Here is an 18,401-nt window from a genome sequence, read left to right as displayed (position 1 = left end):
ATTCTAGTAGATCTGAAGTCCTTTGCAGCTGGATGTTAGTCCTAGCTGAGTGATGCCAATGCTGGAGTAGCCACTCTGGTCAATGACAGTCTTTAATAAGAACATCAGTACAGAATGTGATTTCTGGGCATGCTTAAGGTTTGCTGTCCTTCCGAGTGCTAGTGAAGGAAGGTTTCTCCTGCCACCAAGAGTGACAGCTATACCCAGTTGATACAATCAGTAAGATTGTTTGAATATTAAATATTTCAATTTTCCATTTCAGAAATGGTCTCTTATTTCAGAACGTCATTAAGTATTTGCTTATTTAGTGAAGTGATCCTCTGCTTAGATTTTTGTAATCATCACCGATTCTTTTTTAATTTTCAGGGTTTTTTTAAACTTCATTCTCAAAAGTACCAACTCAAATTATTTCGTATTTTCCAACTGAACTTACTTAACTTCATAACACAGACTTGACTTTTGTAGGCCGAAGTGCGTAAGGACGGGTGCACAGTTGTATATTTACACACCACAATAAGTTTCTTACTTCTATAAGGGCTCAGCTTTTGAAATCAACTTAAATAGTTCCCTGTTGTTTAAAAATACAGCTGCTTTCTTTTCACATTCCGTCTTCAATGAAAGGAACATGATACGGGCTGTACATCTGTAAATACATTTTGCACAGGCAGTTATTTTTGTCAGAAAACCAAATCAGATGTTGTCTAAAAAGCCAGCTTGTTCAAAGTTCAATCTATACACATTGACAACAGACAGATCTGTTTTGAAGATAAAGTGATGCTTTTCTAATTGTTTTTCTTCCAATATTTAATGATATTGCAAACACCCAGCATGATTGTGATATTTGTGGTTGGCATTTTTCCTTGGTTTTTCAATGGTTTTCATGCTGGTTTTGATGACAAATACACCTTTTTTTTTTTTTTTTTTTTGAATATGGGTTGATAAGTATCCTATTTTAGAAGGTTTTTTTTAGGTGAAACAATACTCTTGTAGGTAACAAGAGTATAATAGAATTCTCTGACATTAAAACTTTAAACTCTTTTGGTTACAGTTTTGAGGATATTCTGTGCCTTGCTGATTCCTCATCTTTGTCAGATATCACCCTTGATGGCAATCCAATAGCTCAGGAGACATGGTACAAACACACTATTCTCCATCATATGATGCAGCTCCGACAGCTAGATATGAAGAGAATCACAGTAAGAAATTTCTGTTTTCATCATATTTACCAGATCCTTAAATTCAGAAGTAAAATATAAGGGTTTCTGTGCATATATGTGTATTAAAAATACCACATTTTTTTAATTTAGTATGGAATTGAATATTTAAAACGTTAAACTTTTTATTTTGTTCAGTATTATGTAAGGGTGTGCTTTTTTACGTCATTTTAACAAGTTTATTTTTAAATGCTTAAACTCTCCATGAATAAATACTGCGTGATCAGTTACCAAGTGACCTGAGAGAATTTGCAAAGCTTTTGGTGAGAACTTACTTGACACAGTCTTTACAGGTTTGCTGCATAGCTGAAAAGGAGCAGCGTATTTCTTCCAAAGGAATAGTCTGTTTACCCTAAAATTGGTGTTACTAGTATCTTCTTTCATTTAAAAATCTTGTTTGTTCCTTTAGTCTGGATCCCTAAGGAAACTTGGTGATCAGAGCTTGTATTTCTCCCTTTCGTACTGAACCTACTCTCACCATTCACCTCTCTTTCTACTGAGTGAATTCAAGTAACTTTGATAAGGAAGAGAGGAACTGCAGGCTACTAAGCCTCCTACAGACTTCTTGAAAACACACTGTAAAGTAGAGGAGGAAGGGTGATGGCTGGGGGCATTACCATTAAGTCAACTGTTTTATCTCTTAATATGAAAATAGCCGTGCTAACTCTTCTGTGGCTACTCAGAAATGATGTGTAAGTCTGACCTTTTTACAAGAAAAATTGATCCAGCAGCGAGGTAACAAATATGATACATTTTACAAGCAACAGTGGTGGTGCTATCATTTTTGACCAGGTGCTGATGCATACACCTTAGTTTAAATGCTTGCTCTGCGCAAAGACTGTTCTGCATTATAAATTGTGCCTGTTTTATCATCGATCCTGTTGGCCTGAAGCCAGTCCAAGTATCAAATACAGCCAATTATGATGTAAAATACAACATCTACATGGAAAGCATTAATTTTAAAAATTAAGTACTTTGGGACATGAGTGTTTTACTCCCAGCATTGAAAACACTAAATGCTTGTTTCCTTGCTGGTATTCTATGCGTTGGATTTTTTTTGGTGTGTGAATTTATGCTTATTGAATTGAATACTTGGTAATTGCTTTGCTTTGAAAAAAATGGCTTTGTGTGCATTCTTTCAGAGACTTAAGGCCCATGATGAACATGTCTCTCCCCTGTCCATTTGTGAGAGGAGGTGGATCCTAGTAGAACTCTCACACTGGGAAAAACTGTAGAAAGAACTCAAACTCCTTTTTAGACTCTGTGGGATCTGTATGGGGAAAAAGCTGTTAGAAATGCACAACTACAGGAAAAACTTAATCTGGGTTTGCACCTTGTTAAACATCAGAGGGTCGACCGCAAGACAAAAAGCCATAGAAAACTAGGCTTCACCAGTTGTGTTGCTCATAAATCTTCTTGTAAAAAGAACATGTTTTGCATTCTTTTAATTTACCTTCTGGTTTTTGAGCCTTGAGAACTTTTTTAACACCTTCTCCCTGTAGAGGGTGCTATGTTTTCTCCAATAAAAACTGTGTTACCCAGATAATATGACTTAAGAAACTGCGATTTTTATAAAAATAACAAGTATCATGAGATCTGTGATAAAATTAGAGAGTTTGCTATGCCAAATCCAGTGATTCTGCCTAGCAATGCAGCATGTTGTTGCCATCAGCCCTAAGGGTGAATGCAGCTTAGTGGGGCAATGGAAGGTAATGAGTATGCGCTTTTTCTCACTCCGTTAGTATGTCTGCACTCTGATTACATTTATAGGACCTTTTCTTCATTAGTCTGAAGACCATTTTGAATTGAAACGTTCTTTTGTCTTGTAAAGAACTAAGAGTTGGACAGAGATGGTTTTCTCTAACTAGGAATTCTTCACTGACCCGTTCAGAAGCTTTTCTACTTGAGAACTGACTTTTACACAATTGTTACTTCTGCTTTTAACTTTTCATTAACTTTCTGGCTTTTTGGGACAAGAAAATAATTTCAAGAATGAATAAAATCTGAGGGATATTTTCAAAGGTTTGCAAGAGGCTTTGAAGCTTTGTTCATACTGGTTTTCAAGAAGACATATGATCTTTCATACCAGACCTTTTCTAGGATTCTCTGGAGAAAGGGAACCTCTGAGAAATCTGGTGGTAACTGCCTGTGCTGTAGGGAGCTATTCAGAAACATACAGCTGCTATGGGAGTCAAATACTCAGAATAAAATTTTTCGCATTGTAACTGTTCTAATATTTCATAAGTCAGGGCAGATTTGCCTTTATTCAAGGGATGGCATCATGTTATGATGATATATCTCATTGTCAAATATCACTTAAAAAATGATTAGTTGAAAATGTTGTACTTGTTGTTTTCCATGGCTGTATTTCTACTAGAACTATCCTTACATTCTTATTCCATGTAAAATCAGCCTCTCTGGCATACATAATAAAAAGCAGTCTGCCTTCTGCAAGTGTAAGTGAGCTGAATTTTGTGTATTTTAAGTGTACTCTGAGTCTCCTTATGCTTTGAAAACTTAAATGTGTGTTCCAGGCCATTCTTCATGTTCTCCATTTTTGAAGTTTTCATTACCTGAAGTAGTTTGTCAGGTATGCTATAGATGTTTCGAATCTATAGTAAACTTATTTGAGTCATTTTCAGGTCGATGTACTGTGGAAACGAAATGCTGAATTCCTTGTGTGCTAACTTAGCGTCTTTTTCTCCTGTGGTTTAAAAGGTATCGTTGGTTGTAGAAGAAATTGTTTGAATAAAAGTAAAGCAGTAGTGAGGGAGAATATGTGCATTGCTTGTAGTCTCTTTAGGATCGTTCTCTGGTCTTGCTGGATGTTGCCTCTTGGAAGGCTGATGTCAAAGCAAGAGGTTTGGCCACCGTCTGCGATGTTGCAGTTAGTGCAGTGCTCGTGTAGCAGCAGAGGGAGCTGTCAGCTGGCCAGAGCACAGACACAGGGCTGTGACAGCTCTGGGGGGAAGCTTTTGTAAGGGCTCCAAGAGCTTTAATGTGTCTTATTCTTCTTGTGTTCTCTTGCAACTGTTGCTTCCTACTGAGAATATAAACCTGCGGCCTCAAAATCTCATTGCAGAAAGTGGAACTTCTGTTATGGAAGCTGAGAGAAAACTGGACTAGGGAACTTTGTGGATGTTTGCCTTAAAGCTTAAAAACTCCATCCCTTTAAGTTGTTTTGAAACAACTGACCAGCTGTTTTCTGCCTCATAGAATGGTTAATTTCTGCTACTTCTGTCTTTGGAGGGAAAACTAGTTTACATTTATCTTCTTTATACATACGAATTTTATATAATCAAACTTCTAGGGGGAAAAAAGCCCTTATTTTCAGCCTTCTAAACATTCTTTGAGATAGTTATTATGTTCAATATGTTGAGAAATTATTAGAGAAGGTTAAGACACTGAAATTGTAAGAAATTTGTTTCTGTATGAAGCCAAGTGAAAAAGCATAAATATCAAATGAAGAGATTTCATTAGAAAATTTAAAGAAAACCTACTTTCTGTAGAAAGATATTGCTGGCTAGTTTGCTGGTGCTCATATTTTATTTTAAGGCTTCAAATTTTTCAAAGTACATGCAAACTTGGGAGACTGTAACGCGTAATTGGGATAAATTATTGTCCTGAGAATAATGTTTGTAGTTCTTAACATTTTGAATCATATTTTTGAGGAACAGCACATTTTCAGTTTGCAGTATTATACTTTAATGTTTGTGGCATATTACCAGCATGGGAGTATTTAATGATTTTCACAGCCTTGCCCTGCACCCTCCCCATTCAGGTGCTGGGTTTCATTGTGTGTGTGTTGTTGTACTGAGATCTAGAAGGGTCTTTTGTACCCGTGTGTGGGTTTCTTTAATTATTTATTTCTTGTTGATCCTCCTTTAAGGGACTCTTGAGGTATCTTCTAATCTGGACTATTCTGTGACACCAGCCTCCTGTTCAGGAAGAACTGAAGAGCCCAGTAGGAGAGGTGGCTGCCAATAAAATTTCACCCTCAAGAGGCCACAAGTTGCTTTCAGAACAAAAAAAAAAGGAAAGCAAAGTTAGTCTTTCCAATTAGTGTGCCAGGGGAATTGTTGCTTACAGTTGAGTTGAAGAAGCTTCCTCTATTTAAATCCTCATGCCTTGATCTGCGTTAGGGTATTCCTTTTGTTTAATGTGTGCATATTAGAACAATTTAGAAGTTTGTTGAATCACCTTTCAGACTGATGTCAAAATCCATGATATTCGGCTGGTTTCAGTGGGGCTGTGCACAGATAAGTGTGCTACGTGAACTTAACTTCTGCTTTGGAAATTATTTTCTTAAACAAGTACCAGCAATGTGAAGGATCAAGTTCCTGTTTTGTTTTATCTTCCAGTAAGCAGTCGCCCGTGTGCTGAGGGATTCTTACAATGCTCTAAACTTAGCATGTTTTATTTATATAGAAGTTTTGACATGTCAATATGTCTTCATAGTTGATGATGTTTTCCGTTCTTTTTTTGTTTGTTAATTTTCTCCACACAAAGCTTTCTGGAAAGCAAAACTGAAAAAGTTGGGACAGGAGCTTCTATTTTGAGGGAAATCAAAACACTTTCTGCATGTGCTGGGAAGATACTTTAATAGAAACGCCCAAATGGCATGTGAAGTAAATCAAAATAAGTTGAAGCATGCTTCCCAAATATTTGTGTTGGAAGGACTCTATGCTCTTTTTTTCATAGTGAATATTTCTTTTATGTTACTTGGAAAATATATATTCTAAAAATATTGCGCTTTGAGAATGTTTACGCTTCTGGAAACAAGGAGTGTTCAACTTAGTAGGAGTGTATTGCAGTATTAAATTGCTATATCAGGAAAATTAAGCATCTACACTTCCATGACTCGTTATTTTAGGAATTGAGGGCTTTGTTCTTGAAACTTCTTCTTAAATAGGTAACAATATTGATGAGGAATAATGTTAATGTACTGTAGTTACCTTTGAAAATATTCTCTTCTCAAGTTCTGTTACTGATTGAGAAAATTAAGTCCATTCAAACAGTTTACAATAATAAAAATCAATCTTAGATAATGATTCAGGCATAAATAGAATTCAGCTTGTTTACACTGTGTCTTTTCTTACAAAAAATCCTTCTAATTGCAAAAAAACACCTACAAAAATAAAAAGAAATGATGCAGTGATATATTTAAAAAGGTTCTTTTTCACTTTGATAACCGCCATATGCTTTATTCTTTTTTGAAGACCCTTACAAATGCTACTTCTAAATAGCTTCTATTTCTTATATATTTATTGATTTATTTATAATTACCAATTTTATTGTTTAAAAGTTTGAAATATTAGAATGTTAGTGACTCTAAAATTGCACTAAATTTAAAATTTGCATTTCACATACCAACAAAAAAATATATTAATAATTCGTCACAAGTACTTTTCAGAACCTGATTTATTCCTCCTTTTATGAGGTGGATTTTCTTTTTTCATGTAGGAAGAAGAAAGACGTATGGCATCTATTGCAGCAAGGAAAGAGGAAGAAAGGAAGCGTGAAAGCCACAGACAGACCTTGCTTAAGGTATTCTCTATGGCTGTTCTAAGCCTACTGTAAACCAGTTCACAGCAATAATCTAGATCCTAGTGTTTTTTTCTTTATTTCTTACGTATCCTCTTATCCCAGTATGCCTCTATCTCTTGAAACTTGGGATTTTTACAGCTTAAACAGGGCACTTTGCAACTGAAACTCTTTAGTCAACTATGCAAGTTATACTTTATCAAAAAAACCCTGTACTTGAATACATGAGTGTGCGATATATATATATAAAGATGGGAAACTTCATTTTCACAAATCCAGGGATAAAGTAAATCCAGAGTAAAGCAAAGGACTTTTCAGTGATCTCAAATTCCTTGAACTCGTGTCTCTAACTGCTGCCATGCAGTGTTCTGAAGCAGTTTTTCCTTCATTCTTCCTGCTGGAGTTGTTCATTTTTGTAGGAGGGGTTAAGCAGCTGTCAAAGCAGCAGCTAGACTCCAGCTGTTTTCTTTTCAGAAGAGGGCTTATCTACCTGGCCACGTGGCCTGGGTAAGTGTACCTGAGATGGAGCAGCTCTAACAGGGGAGATGGAGGGGGATTCCAGGATGCTCTGATGGGGCTGAGGACTAAATGACCAATATTGCTAATAGGAGACCACAGTTCAAAGATCTAAGAATGTCTGCACTCCATTTGTGGCATGAATGTCACCAATTGTCTCCAAATCACTTTTGGAAAGATTTGGAGACACAAGGGGTTTGCCTATAGGTATTAAACGTTCTGCTGGGAAACATTTACACAGTGGTTTGTTATTCTTTAGGAAATACGTAGGCTCTGCAAATTAGCAGGCACAGATGGTGGAATGCTTGGGGTTCATATTTTTGTAGATCTACTGTTTTCTGGGTGGTTTTTTTTCAAAGAAATTTTCATTTGTAGTGCTTTACACTTCACATTTCCAATGCCGAGTACTGCAAGGAACATTCTTAGTGAACTACTTTGCAGTGGCATCTACAACTCGCCCACTGTGAGAAGAATTATGTAAAAACATCACGGTAACAGTCACATGTTGCTTTTATAGATTAAACCTAGGAACATAGTGAGTATAGGTCAAACGTAATACATCAAAAGTGTTAATTTTAAATTGTAAAATTAGGTTTACCCTGGTCCCCTGCTGTTCTCCATAGGCATATCAAATAAATTCTCTTTTGTTTTTCTTACTGGAAAAAAGGGGCTGTAATAAAACTTTATGGTTTGGTTTCCGTAACGCCTCCCCAGCCCTAGAGTCCGTCTTAAAACAGAAATGTAAATGTTCAGGTTTAAAACAAAAAGCCTTCCTAGCCTTCAGGATTTCTGATCTAGCCTTCTATATTTTAATCAATATTGTGCCGCTTTCTTCTATGTTAATCAGCCTGGCAAAATATCCTAAAAGAGACAGGAACTAATGCAATGATATGTAAACTTATAATATTAGGTGGACTTAGAACACTGGTAAGAAATTGATAAAAGTTAGCCTGTGCTCTAAGGAAATAATTGTTATCTGGGATTTACCTTGCCTGGCGTCCTTTTGGACTCAATTTAAGATCATTGCAACTCGAAGCTAACAAGTACTTGCTGTTTCAATCCAAACTTTCATAGCCTAGAAGTAAAATATTCATCACTTCACCTGCAGAGTATGAACCTTTTATCCTTCCCCTGTTTATAGGTAAGATTAGTGACAATTACGCAGGCTGCCTGTGAACTGCTGCCGATGCCACACAGGGCAAATTCAGGTTTACCCTTCACTCTCCCATTCCAAAATATCGATGTTTGTTTGTATTCCAGTCCCAACAGTGATATTCTGAAGTATATAAGAGAAATTAAAGGATTCTTAGGATATCATGGGTTCCCAACAGTGGGAAGCTCTAAATCAAGGCTGTTACTTTGCATGGACTTGAAAGCTGGATTTCTATAGCAACATCTATTTAGAGTATGATACTGTAAACCAAGATATCATTGGCTTTGGCTGATACTGTTTTATTTATGTTTTGTGAACGTAAATTCATTTTAAGTTAAGCTCTTCTATATTTTCTTCTCAGAAATTCTAAGTCATTGTCCGAGCTTCATGGAGAGCAGCGTAACAGCACGAGGGCTGACTCCTGGTCAGTTAGATCTGGTTCAGAGAAGATAAAGTGAAACTAACAATTAATCTACCTTTTGATATTAATTGTGTTGTGCATTTTTTATTTGATGAGAGCTCAGCACTGTTTCTTTCAGAACAAACAAGTGTTTTTTATCATGATTTTATATCTTGTTTCAGGAAAAGAAAAGGTTAACTATTTGTAATATTGCTCGTCAGTGGGAGATACAGCAGAATCGAGTGGCTCTTGTGGCTTCTTTAAACGAAGACAAAGATAACGAGCCTTGTCAGATCAATGGCAGTGCTGCGTATGTATTTCCTGAAGAAAGCAGGTATTTTATTGGGAAATATTTCTTCTTGTCGTGTCTTATATTCCAGGTTACTTCTCATCTCTGAGATCTCACTGTATTTCGTTATAAAAAGTAATGTGTACAAATCAATTTTGAAAAGTTGTTTTACTTTGTGATTAAATGTGTTGGCCACTAGTAATAAATAATATGTATTAAATAAGTAATTTAACAGCAGCTCATTGACTGAGTAAGTGTAAGTGAAGTTACCACTATTTTGCTAAATAAGTAAGGACTTCATGTTAGCAGGAGATAATAAATATGAATTCTTGAGCCTTTTTAAGGATGGTTATTTCCTTGACAGCTGAAGTTGTTGCCTTCAGTTGAAATGAACAAAATGAGGATGTCTGAGCATTGCAAATGGTTATAACCTCCTTGTATATCAAGAGGCTTCATAAACTGAATATTGAATTAATGTTCTTAGTTTGAACAGCAGCATGTCTTACTGGACCACTTTTATATCCATGCAGTGTTAACAATAGAGGTTCAACTGAGTTTCAGTCTAGTATTGACACAGCCTGGTTTTTATCTCCAGTTGAGTGCTGCATCTCTTTTCTTAGCATATTTAAATTGCTGTTAGTGCTTTCTTCTCTTGTTTCCAAAGCTTTTCCCCAAACCTATGTTTAGCCACTGCTTTCTTGCCTTTTTGGCTTCTTCACCGTTTAATTCAGTGTTAGTAACCATCCCCTGTGACCAGATCAATGCACCTATAGTAGCTCAAGCTTTGTCCTGTTAATGAACAGATTCTCATTGCTTGAAAAATCATGCTTCTAAGTAACGTATAATGACCTTTTCCATGGGGTTTTAGGAAAGATCTTCTTTGTGAAATGCTTTCTCTGCTTATGCTGGGTGTAGTGATTAAAGTTTGTTTATTCCTTGTAGTTTCCTGACTGTGAACGTTCTTTTGTCAAATCTACAGTAATAAAATGTAACGCATAAAATCTGTTTCCATGTTCTTTCAAAATTTTAAGATTCATAGAATGTGTTGTAGAAATCAAAGTGGTTACTTTAATGAAATATCAAATTTCAACCTCCTGAGATGTTAACAAAATAAACCACGTGCTTTATTTGCATATATGATAGTACTTACGTAAATTACAGTGTTTAGTTTTCTGAATTGGAGACTTAGCATTGGAGTTTTTCTCTTTTTCATGACTTGTTAGAGAAATGAAAGTGTGTTAGTGATCTTTATCACCGATTTATGTAAGTTTTAACAGATTAATGAACATGTGGCAATGTGTTAGAATTAAGAAGCTCTAGGTAACGCTGCCATTTTGTGCCTTGAAGCATTATTGCTCTTCAGCCCCCTCTAAGTTAAAATTGACTTTGATCTATTGCTATATTTTGTAATAGTAAATAAGATATTTTCAAGATGGGTGTCTAAACAATTAAATGGCAGGTTGAATTCAGCAGAGATGAGTGACTGGAGCTTCATGTATGAAGTGATGAGCTTTCAACATTTCCAGTCAAGAATGAAATCTTGGAGTTCTCATTGATTTTGTCAAAAAAACATCACTCGAGTGATCACCAGTGGGCAAAAAAGCAAGATACATTAAAAGTACTAGGAAGGTTGTAAAGGTTTTAACAGCTGTCTGTTCTTAAAGCACTTAAGCAGGTTATTAAACTTGAATAATTTCTTAGTCCCTCTTACCTCAAATTCACCCCAGAGCCTTTGCAATGTTACCTGATGGAAAAAGCATTTTCCAACCCTTAATGTTTTTGAACCAGATTGGGTACTGCAAGAGAATGAATGCCAAGAAATGCAATCATATTTGACAGTTGGGTTCTGGTAAATAAAAGGATGAAAATTCAATAGTGTGATGTTACTGTCTCGAAGTAATCTTACTTATGTCACTGCTTTTTTATTTCCTCCGCAGGTCTCTCGATACAATATTGAGCAGCGCAGTACAAGGCTTGTCTGTTCTTGAGTCTCATTTAGTGGAAGTGGAAGGAGACACTCTTTGCTTGTATGGTGCTGGAGCACTGGAGTGCTTGGATCGAAATTGGAGTGTTCAAACAGCTGGAATGATTGTCACAGTCTCCTTTATGTTTATAGAATTCGATGAAATTGTCCAAGTATTAACAAAACTGAAGATGAAATTTCCTAATTCTGTGGTAAGAGTGCCTCAAACTAAAGTGTTTATTAATTGCTAAGGGGCTTGGAACACTGACATTTCCAACTATATGTAATGCACCAATACCCTGATGTGTTTTGCCACACAGACCTTACACAAAGTGAGTTCAATTGCTTCATCAGACCCAAAGACTCTTTATTTTAGTTTGAAAATTGTTTGAATGGCACAGAATAGGAATCACTGTGTTAAGTCTTTATTATTCCATTATTTAATTTGTTGTGTTTTGACTTTTCTTTTTAAGCACCTGAAGTTTAAGGAGACAAATCTTGTGACGCTGCAGCAATTCAATGCCTTAGCCCACATGCATCGCATTGAACAGTTGACGGTTGATCCTCAGGGAAATCCAGTTGTCAACTTTACTTTGTGGAAATACTATGTTCTGTTTAGACTGAACCATTTTAATCTACAGAAGATTAATGGAATAAAGGTAGGAGGGCATCACTTCCTTCTTACTGTTGATCATATAGGACAAATTAGCATTGTTTTTGAAAAGCAAACGAATTGCTGATAAAATGAGCAGAACCTTGTTAGTGTCCTTTCGGTGTTGGGGGGAGGAATATTTAAGTAGACTTGACCATGTAATTTCTTGTGCTGTGCTTTTATCTAGCTCTGCAGATATATATTACCTTTTCTTTTAAAATAGAAAACCCTGTTTCAATATAAAGAATGCAAACCTCTGAAGTGGGCTCTCAGACCATGGATCAGCCCTAAATAATAGTTTCAGAGGAGAGAAAGGGAAATGTGCATATACTGCTGTTTTGATTATCATCTGCATGGTGTGTTTGTGAATGCTGTTGTGTTGCCCTACATGAGGTACCTATAGCTGGGGAGTAAAAGCAACGTGTATTATCTGAGTGAATTGCATAATTCTAGCACTTTTAAACTTCAAGAAAAGGTATAAGGAAGAATATATTTTCTCCCCAACCTCCCTCTTGCATTCTGGTTTTGTTCCAGACTAGAAGCTGAATGCTAGTCTCCCCCTAAAACTTATTTTTTTCCTTTGGCAAACTGTTGCGTTTACTAACTGTGAAGAAGAAAATTCTCATCGTTGAGGTACAGAATTTGAAGGCTTTTTTTCCAGTGATAGTAATCTCAAATTAATTAAGAGTTGCTGAGGTTTGAAGTTGCTAAACTTTACAAACTGCTTTCTGCCAAGCGGTGTGGCTAACAATAGAGCAGATGCATCACATTTACTGAACCAGCGCCCGTTTTCTGTGCTTGGCGAGGAGCACGCAGAATGGACTTAGTTTATGTGATATTACCGTTATAATCTTTTTGTGATTAATGGAGCAAACAATGTACTGGAGTAAGATGGAGAACATGAGTTTGCGTGAAGCAGAGAGTGTATTCAGAGTTGCTGTCTCTGTTGACCTAATCCTTATGCTTCTCTTAACATATATAAATAAATTAAAATCACTCATTTCTCTAGCAGACATTTCTGCCTGCAATGGTCTTTGTTTCCCTAGCTGCCTTCTGCACTCTTTGTTTTAGACCTTGCTTCTGTTAACAGACTGTTTAGCGAGGTCATCTACTCTCAGGCTACTAAACAAGGCATTTAATTTTCAATTAAAATGAGGAAATCTAAACATGGTGAAAATGGAGTTGACTTTACGTTTCCAATTTCCTGACCTTTGTTTTGTCTGGGTAATTTATTCCAGGATTGTGCTTTTGCAGTATACTTTAGGCAAGAGTAGATTGTATAGTCTATAAATATTAATAAATAGAAATAAATATATTGTAAATATTAATAAAGTTACATTAATTTAGATGATAATTCCATGTGACTCACATTTGAATAATACAGAGCACAAAAATTGTCTGGAAGTATTTGGTAAATAATGTGAGTATTGAAGTTGATTTAATAATGGGTTGCTTTCCCAAAATATGTTGTAAGATGAACGGAAATTAAATTTGATCCAGAAGTTAAGAAGTCACTGAGTGAGTTTTTGTCCTGTGTTGTCCAGGTCAGATTTAGTTGATCGTAAAGATTTCTTCTGCACTCAGTGGAAAGCCAGGAGTCTAGAAACACTGCCAACAAACTTTTGGCAGTTGAAGTCGATTCATAGTCTGGCCATCAGGGCAGGAGGAACACAGGCGATGGTCTCTAGAGGGTATGAGCCAAAACAAACAAAAAACAGTAACAACCACCAAGAAAATACCCCACTTCCACCTTCCTTATACAAAATTGGAATGTGTATAATGAATCCTGAAAACTTTTAAACCATTCAGAATTAGTGCAGAAAGGCATCTGTAACTTAATGTTGACACTGCAGTATGGATGATACTTAAAGAACTATAATGGAGGAATAGTTTTATTTTTTAGGACTGAAAAATGCAGAGGAAAAAATACTGTGTTTCTTTTTTTTTTTTTCCTTCTAAAAACCTCTCTTTCTGTAGTCTTCTCTGTGATGCTGCCAAAATAAGAGAGACCGTAACTTATCTTTTCACATATGGGTGCCCAGAATCTTTTCATTCCTCCAGCATAACTTGATCAGAAATTTTCCAGTAGAACTTCTGTAAGTGCGTGCTGCATGGAGCAGAATTAATGTCTGGCCTTCAGATACTCAATGTAACAAATCGCTATAAAATTCCTCATTTCATGAAGACTATCACGAAGCACAAGGGTAGCATGCGTATACATTGAAGTGTCCAGAATTACAGGAAATAAAGTAAGCACAAGTACCTCATTTGATTTCTTCTAAAGTACATGTAAAGTGCCAGTAAAAGCAAACCTACGTTTTGAAGATATGCCTGGAACAGATCTGTGTGCAGTGTCCTGTATAACAAAAGTCAGTTAATTCTCAATGTACATGTGTAATCAAGTATGAATGTGCTAATTTTGAAACATAACTTTTTTTCCCTTTCCCCTTCTTCCCTTTCCCCCCCAGGTTACTGAAAATGATATTGTAATGGCGGAGAGGCTCTTTGGCATTCTAGCCTATGTAGCATCTTCTGAACTGCCACAGTATCGCATGCTTTCAGTATTTGGAGACTCGAGGTAAAACACAATGAACGGAACTGAAATTGGTCAAGAACATGTTTTAACTTCTTTGCACACTGTCACGATAAAGTCTTTCTTGGTATAAAGATAAAAAACTCACAAATAACGTCTTGTAGAAGGTAAATTCTCTGCTTATTGCAGAAATACTGGCATCTCCTTATTGATGTAGACAGAGGTTTTCACATAAGTTGTGTAAAGTCTGATTGTTTTCAGTGGGTGACTTACAGTTAACACATTCAAGATTCGGTGCTGCAAGAAAACTGTGTGTGAAAAGATGATTTTTTTAGTTTTGTACAGATATGTACTTAGTAATAAGCTGCAAGACTTCCTGTTCAGGAGGTGCCAAGTGATACAGTTCAAAAAGTCAATTGTATAGAAGCAAATAAACAGAGGAACGTCCAGTCGCATCTGTGTTTTAAGTAACTTGAGGATGTAATAAACCTAAAACCTTATAATGTACACATTCAAAGGGAGAAAAGGGAAAAAAACCACAATCACTAGAAACATCTGCACTTAAAGAAAAATTTCCAGTAATTAAAACTGTAAATCTTTATCTTTTTCACAGGAGGAAGCAATTCCATTACCTGCTGGAGGGAAAGGGAAAGAAATCTGGGAGCGGAAGTGAGGAAAGTAGTGATAACAGAAGAAATGGAGGAGAAAGCACAACTCGAGCAATGTTGAATTACATAACAAAAGACTTGCATATGGAAAAACTTGAGGTAAGTATATAGTTGCAAAATAACTTCATTCTCTATTATATAACCTTAGGCTACTACTCATGGAATCTGTCTATATATCAAGCTTCAGCTCAACTGTTGAGAGTGGTTTTAGGATATCACTGCTTACGCTGTTTTTACATGTATGATCAAACACTTAATCTAAGTGATCTTTGTCAGAAAATGTGGAATTTTGATAATGTGGAAATACACAAATCCTCTAGAGCAAGAAATTAAATCAAGTTCAGTAAACACGGAATTCTGTTATTGCATTGTGGTTTTGTTATCTCAGATCCAAAGCATCAAACAGAAATCACATGCGGGGACAGAACATTTTAGTTTCGAAAGCTGTGATAGTAGCTCTTAAAACTTTGAATGGCATAGGATAAGACAACGAGGCCTTCATCTTGTCCTTTACTGTGGAACAAGCACTATAGTAAAATACGCTTGTATTTGTGCAGCTCATTAAATATAGGCATTGTTTTCTCTTCCCAATACAGAAATCCACACCTTATCATTTATTATGTGTTAAGTGTGTGGCAGCAGATATCACTAGATGTCACAGAAGAAGAGTAAGACAGGCAAAAAATACTGATTTCGGTTCCGCATCAGCAATAAACTAACATAATAAATGTGATTGAATAAGTTTATTGCTGAAGATGGCTGTCTCAATCATTGATTAATAATTTGGGTTTTTAGATGAAACAGCTGGAAAATATTTTCTCTGCTTTATCACTCGTTTAAGAAAACATTTTTGATGGCCTGCAGCATGATCTGACCCATTTTAACAGTGCTTGCATCAAACTAGTTAAACATTTAGCACCAGTATAGCTTGTTGTTCAGAGCTTATTATGGCGTTCTGTAGAAACTCTGCAGAAACAGGCATTCATACGCTTCCTGATGAACATGTGGAGCTAGTAGCTGCCCAAAGTGCAGCATTCGTTTTGTTAGTGTTCTTTAAAGGTTCAGGTTACTTCAATATCTAAGGTAGTACTTGTTAAGAACTACATACTTGCCAGAGGAACCTGTGGAAAGTACCCATATGGCATATTTTTCAATGGCAGCAGGCTTAGTTCTTGTTACAGCAGGTAGATAAATATATTCTTTCCAGCTGTTGTGCTATAATCATGAAAAGCTGGGAAGGGAAGGGAGGCAAGGAAGGAAAGGAGTCTGGTGCTGTAAATTTTCTCTGCTGTGACATAAGGCAACAAAAATGCTGTTAATATATTTGCATGACTATTTAAAAGTTGATTTTAGGTAAATTAATTATATTAATTATATGGCCACGTTCATGAAAGCTTGACTTAAACCCCAGGCTATGCAACTTAAAACCAACAAGAAAAAGTCTGTGGTGGCCTCTTTGCCAGCTAATTGCTTTAATTCATTACATTTCTGTGGTTGTTTTGGGGGTTTGCTTTTGTTTAACCTTTCTTTCTTTGTCTTATGCAATGTGTATCACTTCTCCCACGCAGGAAATCAAGGAAAGAAAAACATTTTGCCAGACATACGTTGAGAACTTAGTGAAAGAAGCAGCTGAGATCAATATGAAAAACGAGTCGTTGCAGAAGCTCTGGCCCCAGATGTTCATTGAGCTTGTCAGAGATGCAGTCATAGAAATACGCAATAAAAATTCCTACATGAAACTCTGCTTGCAGCGGATCACTGATCAAAAACAGTGAAGTCAAGGCTTGTCTTCCAGGCTCTTTGGGTTTAGTATTCTATGATATTTTATGAATTTAAAACAATAGAATATAAAATTACCTTTACCATGTCATACTTCACCTCCCCTCCAAAGGGTTGCCTTTCAATCTTAATTAACTCTTGATAGCTTTGAAAGAGAACTTTACTTGCATACTGCTTTAACAATACTTCCTTGGCTAAAGTGATGAGATAGCATAGAGGTTACTTAGTGATTGTCATGTTTTACTAAGTAGTTGTTTTTTTTCCTGCTACCCTTGCTTTTGTAATGCTGCAGCACTGATTTTTAAACAACAAATTTGAGGGCTGCTTGCCTTATTTTGTACTGAACCCTTTTCAATTGTCACCTTTTTGACTGTTTGCTGCTGTTTAAAGAAATTCAAGAATAGTAGTAGCCACTTTTTTTTATGAGCAGAAGCTAATAAATTATTTTTACACCCTGAACTTGATGAAGACTTCTTATTCTTGTTTAATTTAAGAGATTATTGAAAGGGTTTTCACATCAATGCCATCATAGTGCACAGTATATCAACACTTAATAAGCCTAATTCTCAACTGAACAAATAGCCCAAAGTTTATTTCAAGTGTTTTTCATTAATTTAATTTGTATTAGTTTGTGAGTTTTTGTGGGTAAAGTATGAATTTGAGGTATGCTCACTTAGGCTTTTTTTTTTTTTGTTAAAATATGTCAATAATATAATTTCTTTTGTTTCATGATTACTAAATGATTAATTTTTTAGGTTTGCTGAGATCGAATGAGCTAAAATGCATGCATCACATTTGGTAAGAAAACTGTTAAGTACTGTTCAGTTGTAATTCATTTCTGTAACTGTGAAAATTTCATATTTGTTGTAAATAAAAGTAAATTCTTCACTTTAACCTTCACAGGTACTGTAAAGATGTACTATATGCAAAGGAAAGATTTCTCCTTCATGTTGCATGAAGAGATGAGGCACAACTTGCTCCCAAAATCAGCTGTGAATGGGCAAAGAAAATGATTCCACAGTACAGTAACTTCCACTGTAAACAGCTTGCCAGCTTCAGCCCAGAAATTGAATTTAGGGATTGTTGGCACATCCAGCTGATTCCCATGGCTAGTGTTCATATGTAGGTAGAAAATTGTGCCATTTAAACTTGACTTTGTAGTTCCATTGTATCTTAAACAATTCAGAACCTTTGTGCTTACTTTTACTCAGTTCAAATTGATATTGTTTTAGTTAAGCTCATTCATAAAAAAAGAAATGTTCATAACCAAAGAAAAATTCCTGCAAGGCTTTCTATGGCTTAAAACTAAGTTTAAATATAAACTTTACCTGGACAAGAGACTCTGGCAAAGCAAAGATGGAAATACAGTTTTGTGCATTTCTTTGCCCTGAAAATAGCCTTGAATGAGTAGCAGGAGTCAGGTGGTTGTAGGTATTTTGGAATATACAGTCTGTTTGTGTTCAGGTCTAGCTGATACATCCGAACTGTTAGGGAATCAATTTTCAGAGCATATTATGGGTTAATAGTGTCATGCTTACTATTGAACTTAATTTTCAGTTTGGTGTATGTTATATGTAGTTTTCTAAGGTGCACTTGCAGGTAGTTGCTTTTCAGCCTTTACAGAATTTAATGGAGGTGAAGTCACTTAAGTTCTAAGGCAATGTTAAAAGTCCAGAAGAAACTGCTCCAG

General features: G+C 35.9%; 1 protein-coding gene across 4 annotated transcripts in view; it reads left to right on the top strand.

Moving 5' to 3' along the window:
• LRRC49 (leucine rich repeat containing 49) overlaps nucleotides 1-17,690 on the top strand; it is a 41,202-nt gene extending 23,512 nt beyond the window's left edge. Inside the window, exons 8-15 of one of the 4 annotated variants that reach the window (XM_069866946.1) lie at nucleotides 1,049-1,196; nucleotides 6,678-6,761; nucleotides 9,010-9,161; nucleotides 11,054-11,291; nucleotides 11,553-11,738; nucleotides 14,200-14,309; nucleotides 14,878-15,031; nucleotides 16,501-17,690. In XM_069866946.1, the coding sequence (XP_069723047.1) occupies nucleotides 1,049-1,196; nucleotides 6,678-6,761; nucleotides 9,010-9,161; nucleotides 11,054-11,291; nucleotides 11,553-11,738; nucleotides 14,200-14,309; nucleotides 14,878-15,031; nucleotides 16,501-16,707 (1,279 nt within the window). In that variant the 3' untranslated portion in view covers nucleotides 16,708-17,690. The remainder of the gene's footprint in view (nucleotides 1-1,048; nucleotides 1,197-6,677; nucleotides 6,762-9,009; nucleotides 9,162-11,053; nucleotides 11,292-11,552; nucleotides 11,739-14,199; nucleotides 14,310-14,877; nucleotides 15,032-16,500) is intronic. The other 3 variants (XM_069866944.1, XM_069866945.1, XM_069866948.1) reach the window with 3 other exon arrangements.
• The last annotated feature ends 711 nt before the right edge of the window (nucleotides 17,691-18,401 follow it).

Source organism: Phaenicophaeus curvirostris, chromosome 12 (genome assembly GCF_032191515.1).
Source record: "Phaenicophaeus curvirostris isolate KB17595 chromosome 12, BPBGC_Pcur_1.0, whole genome shotgun sequence".
NCBI lineage: Eukaryota > Metazoa > Chordata > Aves > Cuculiformes > Cuculidae > Phaenicophaeus > Phaenicophaeus curvirostris.
The sequence above is the reverse complement of the archived record's forward strand: the minus strand, read 5'-3'. Positions and strand labels throughout refer to the sequence as shown.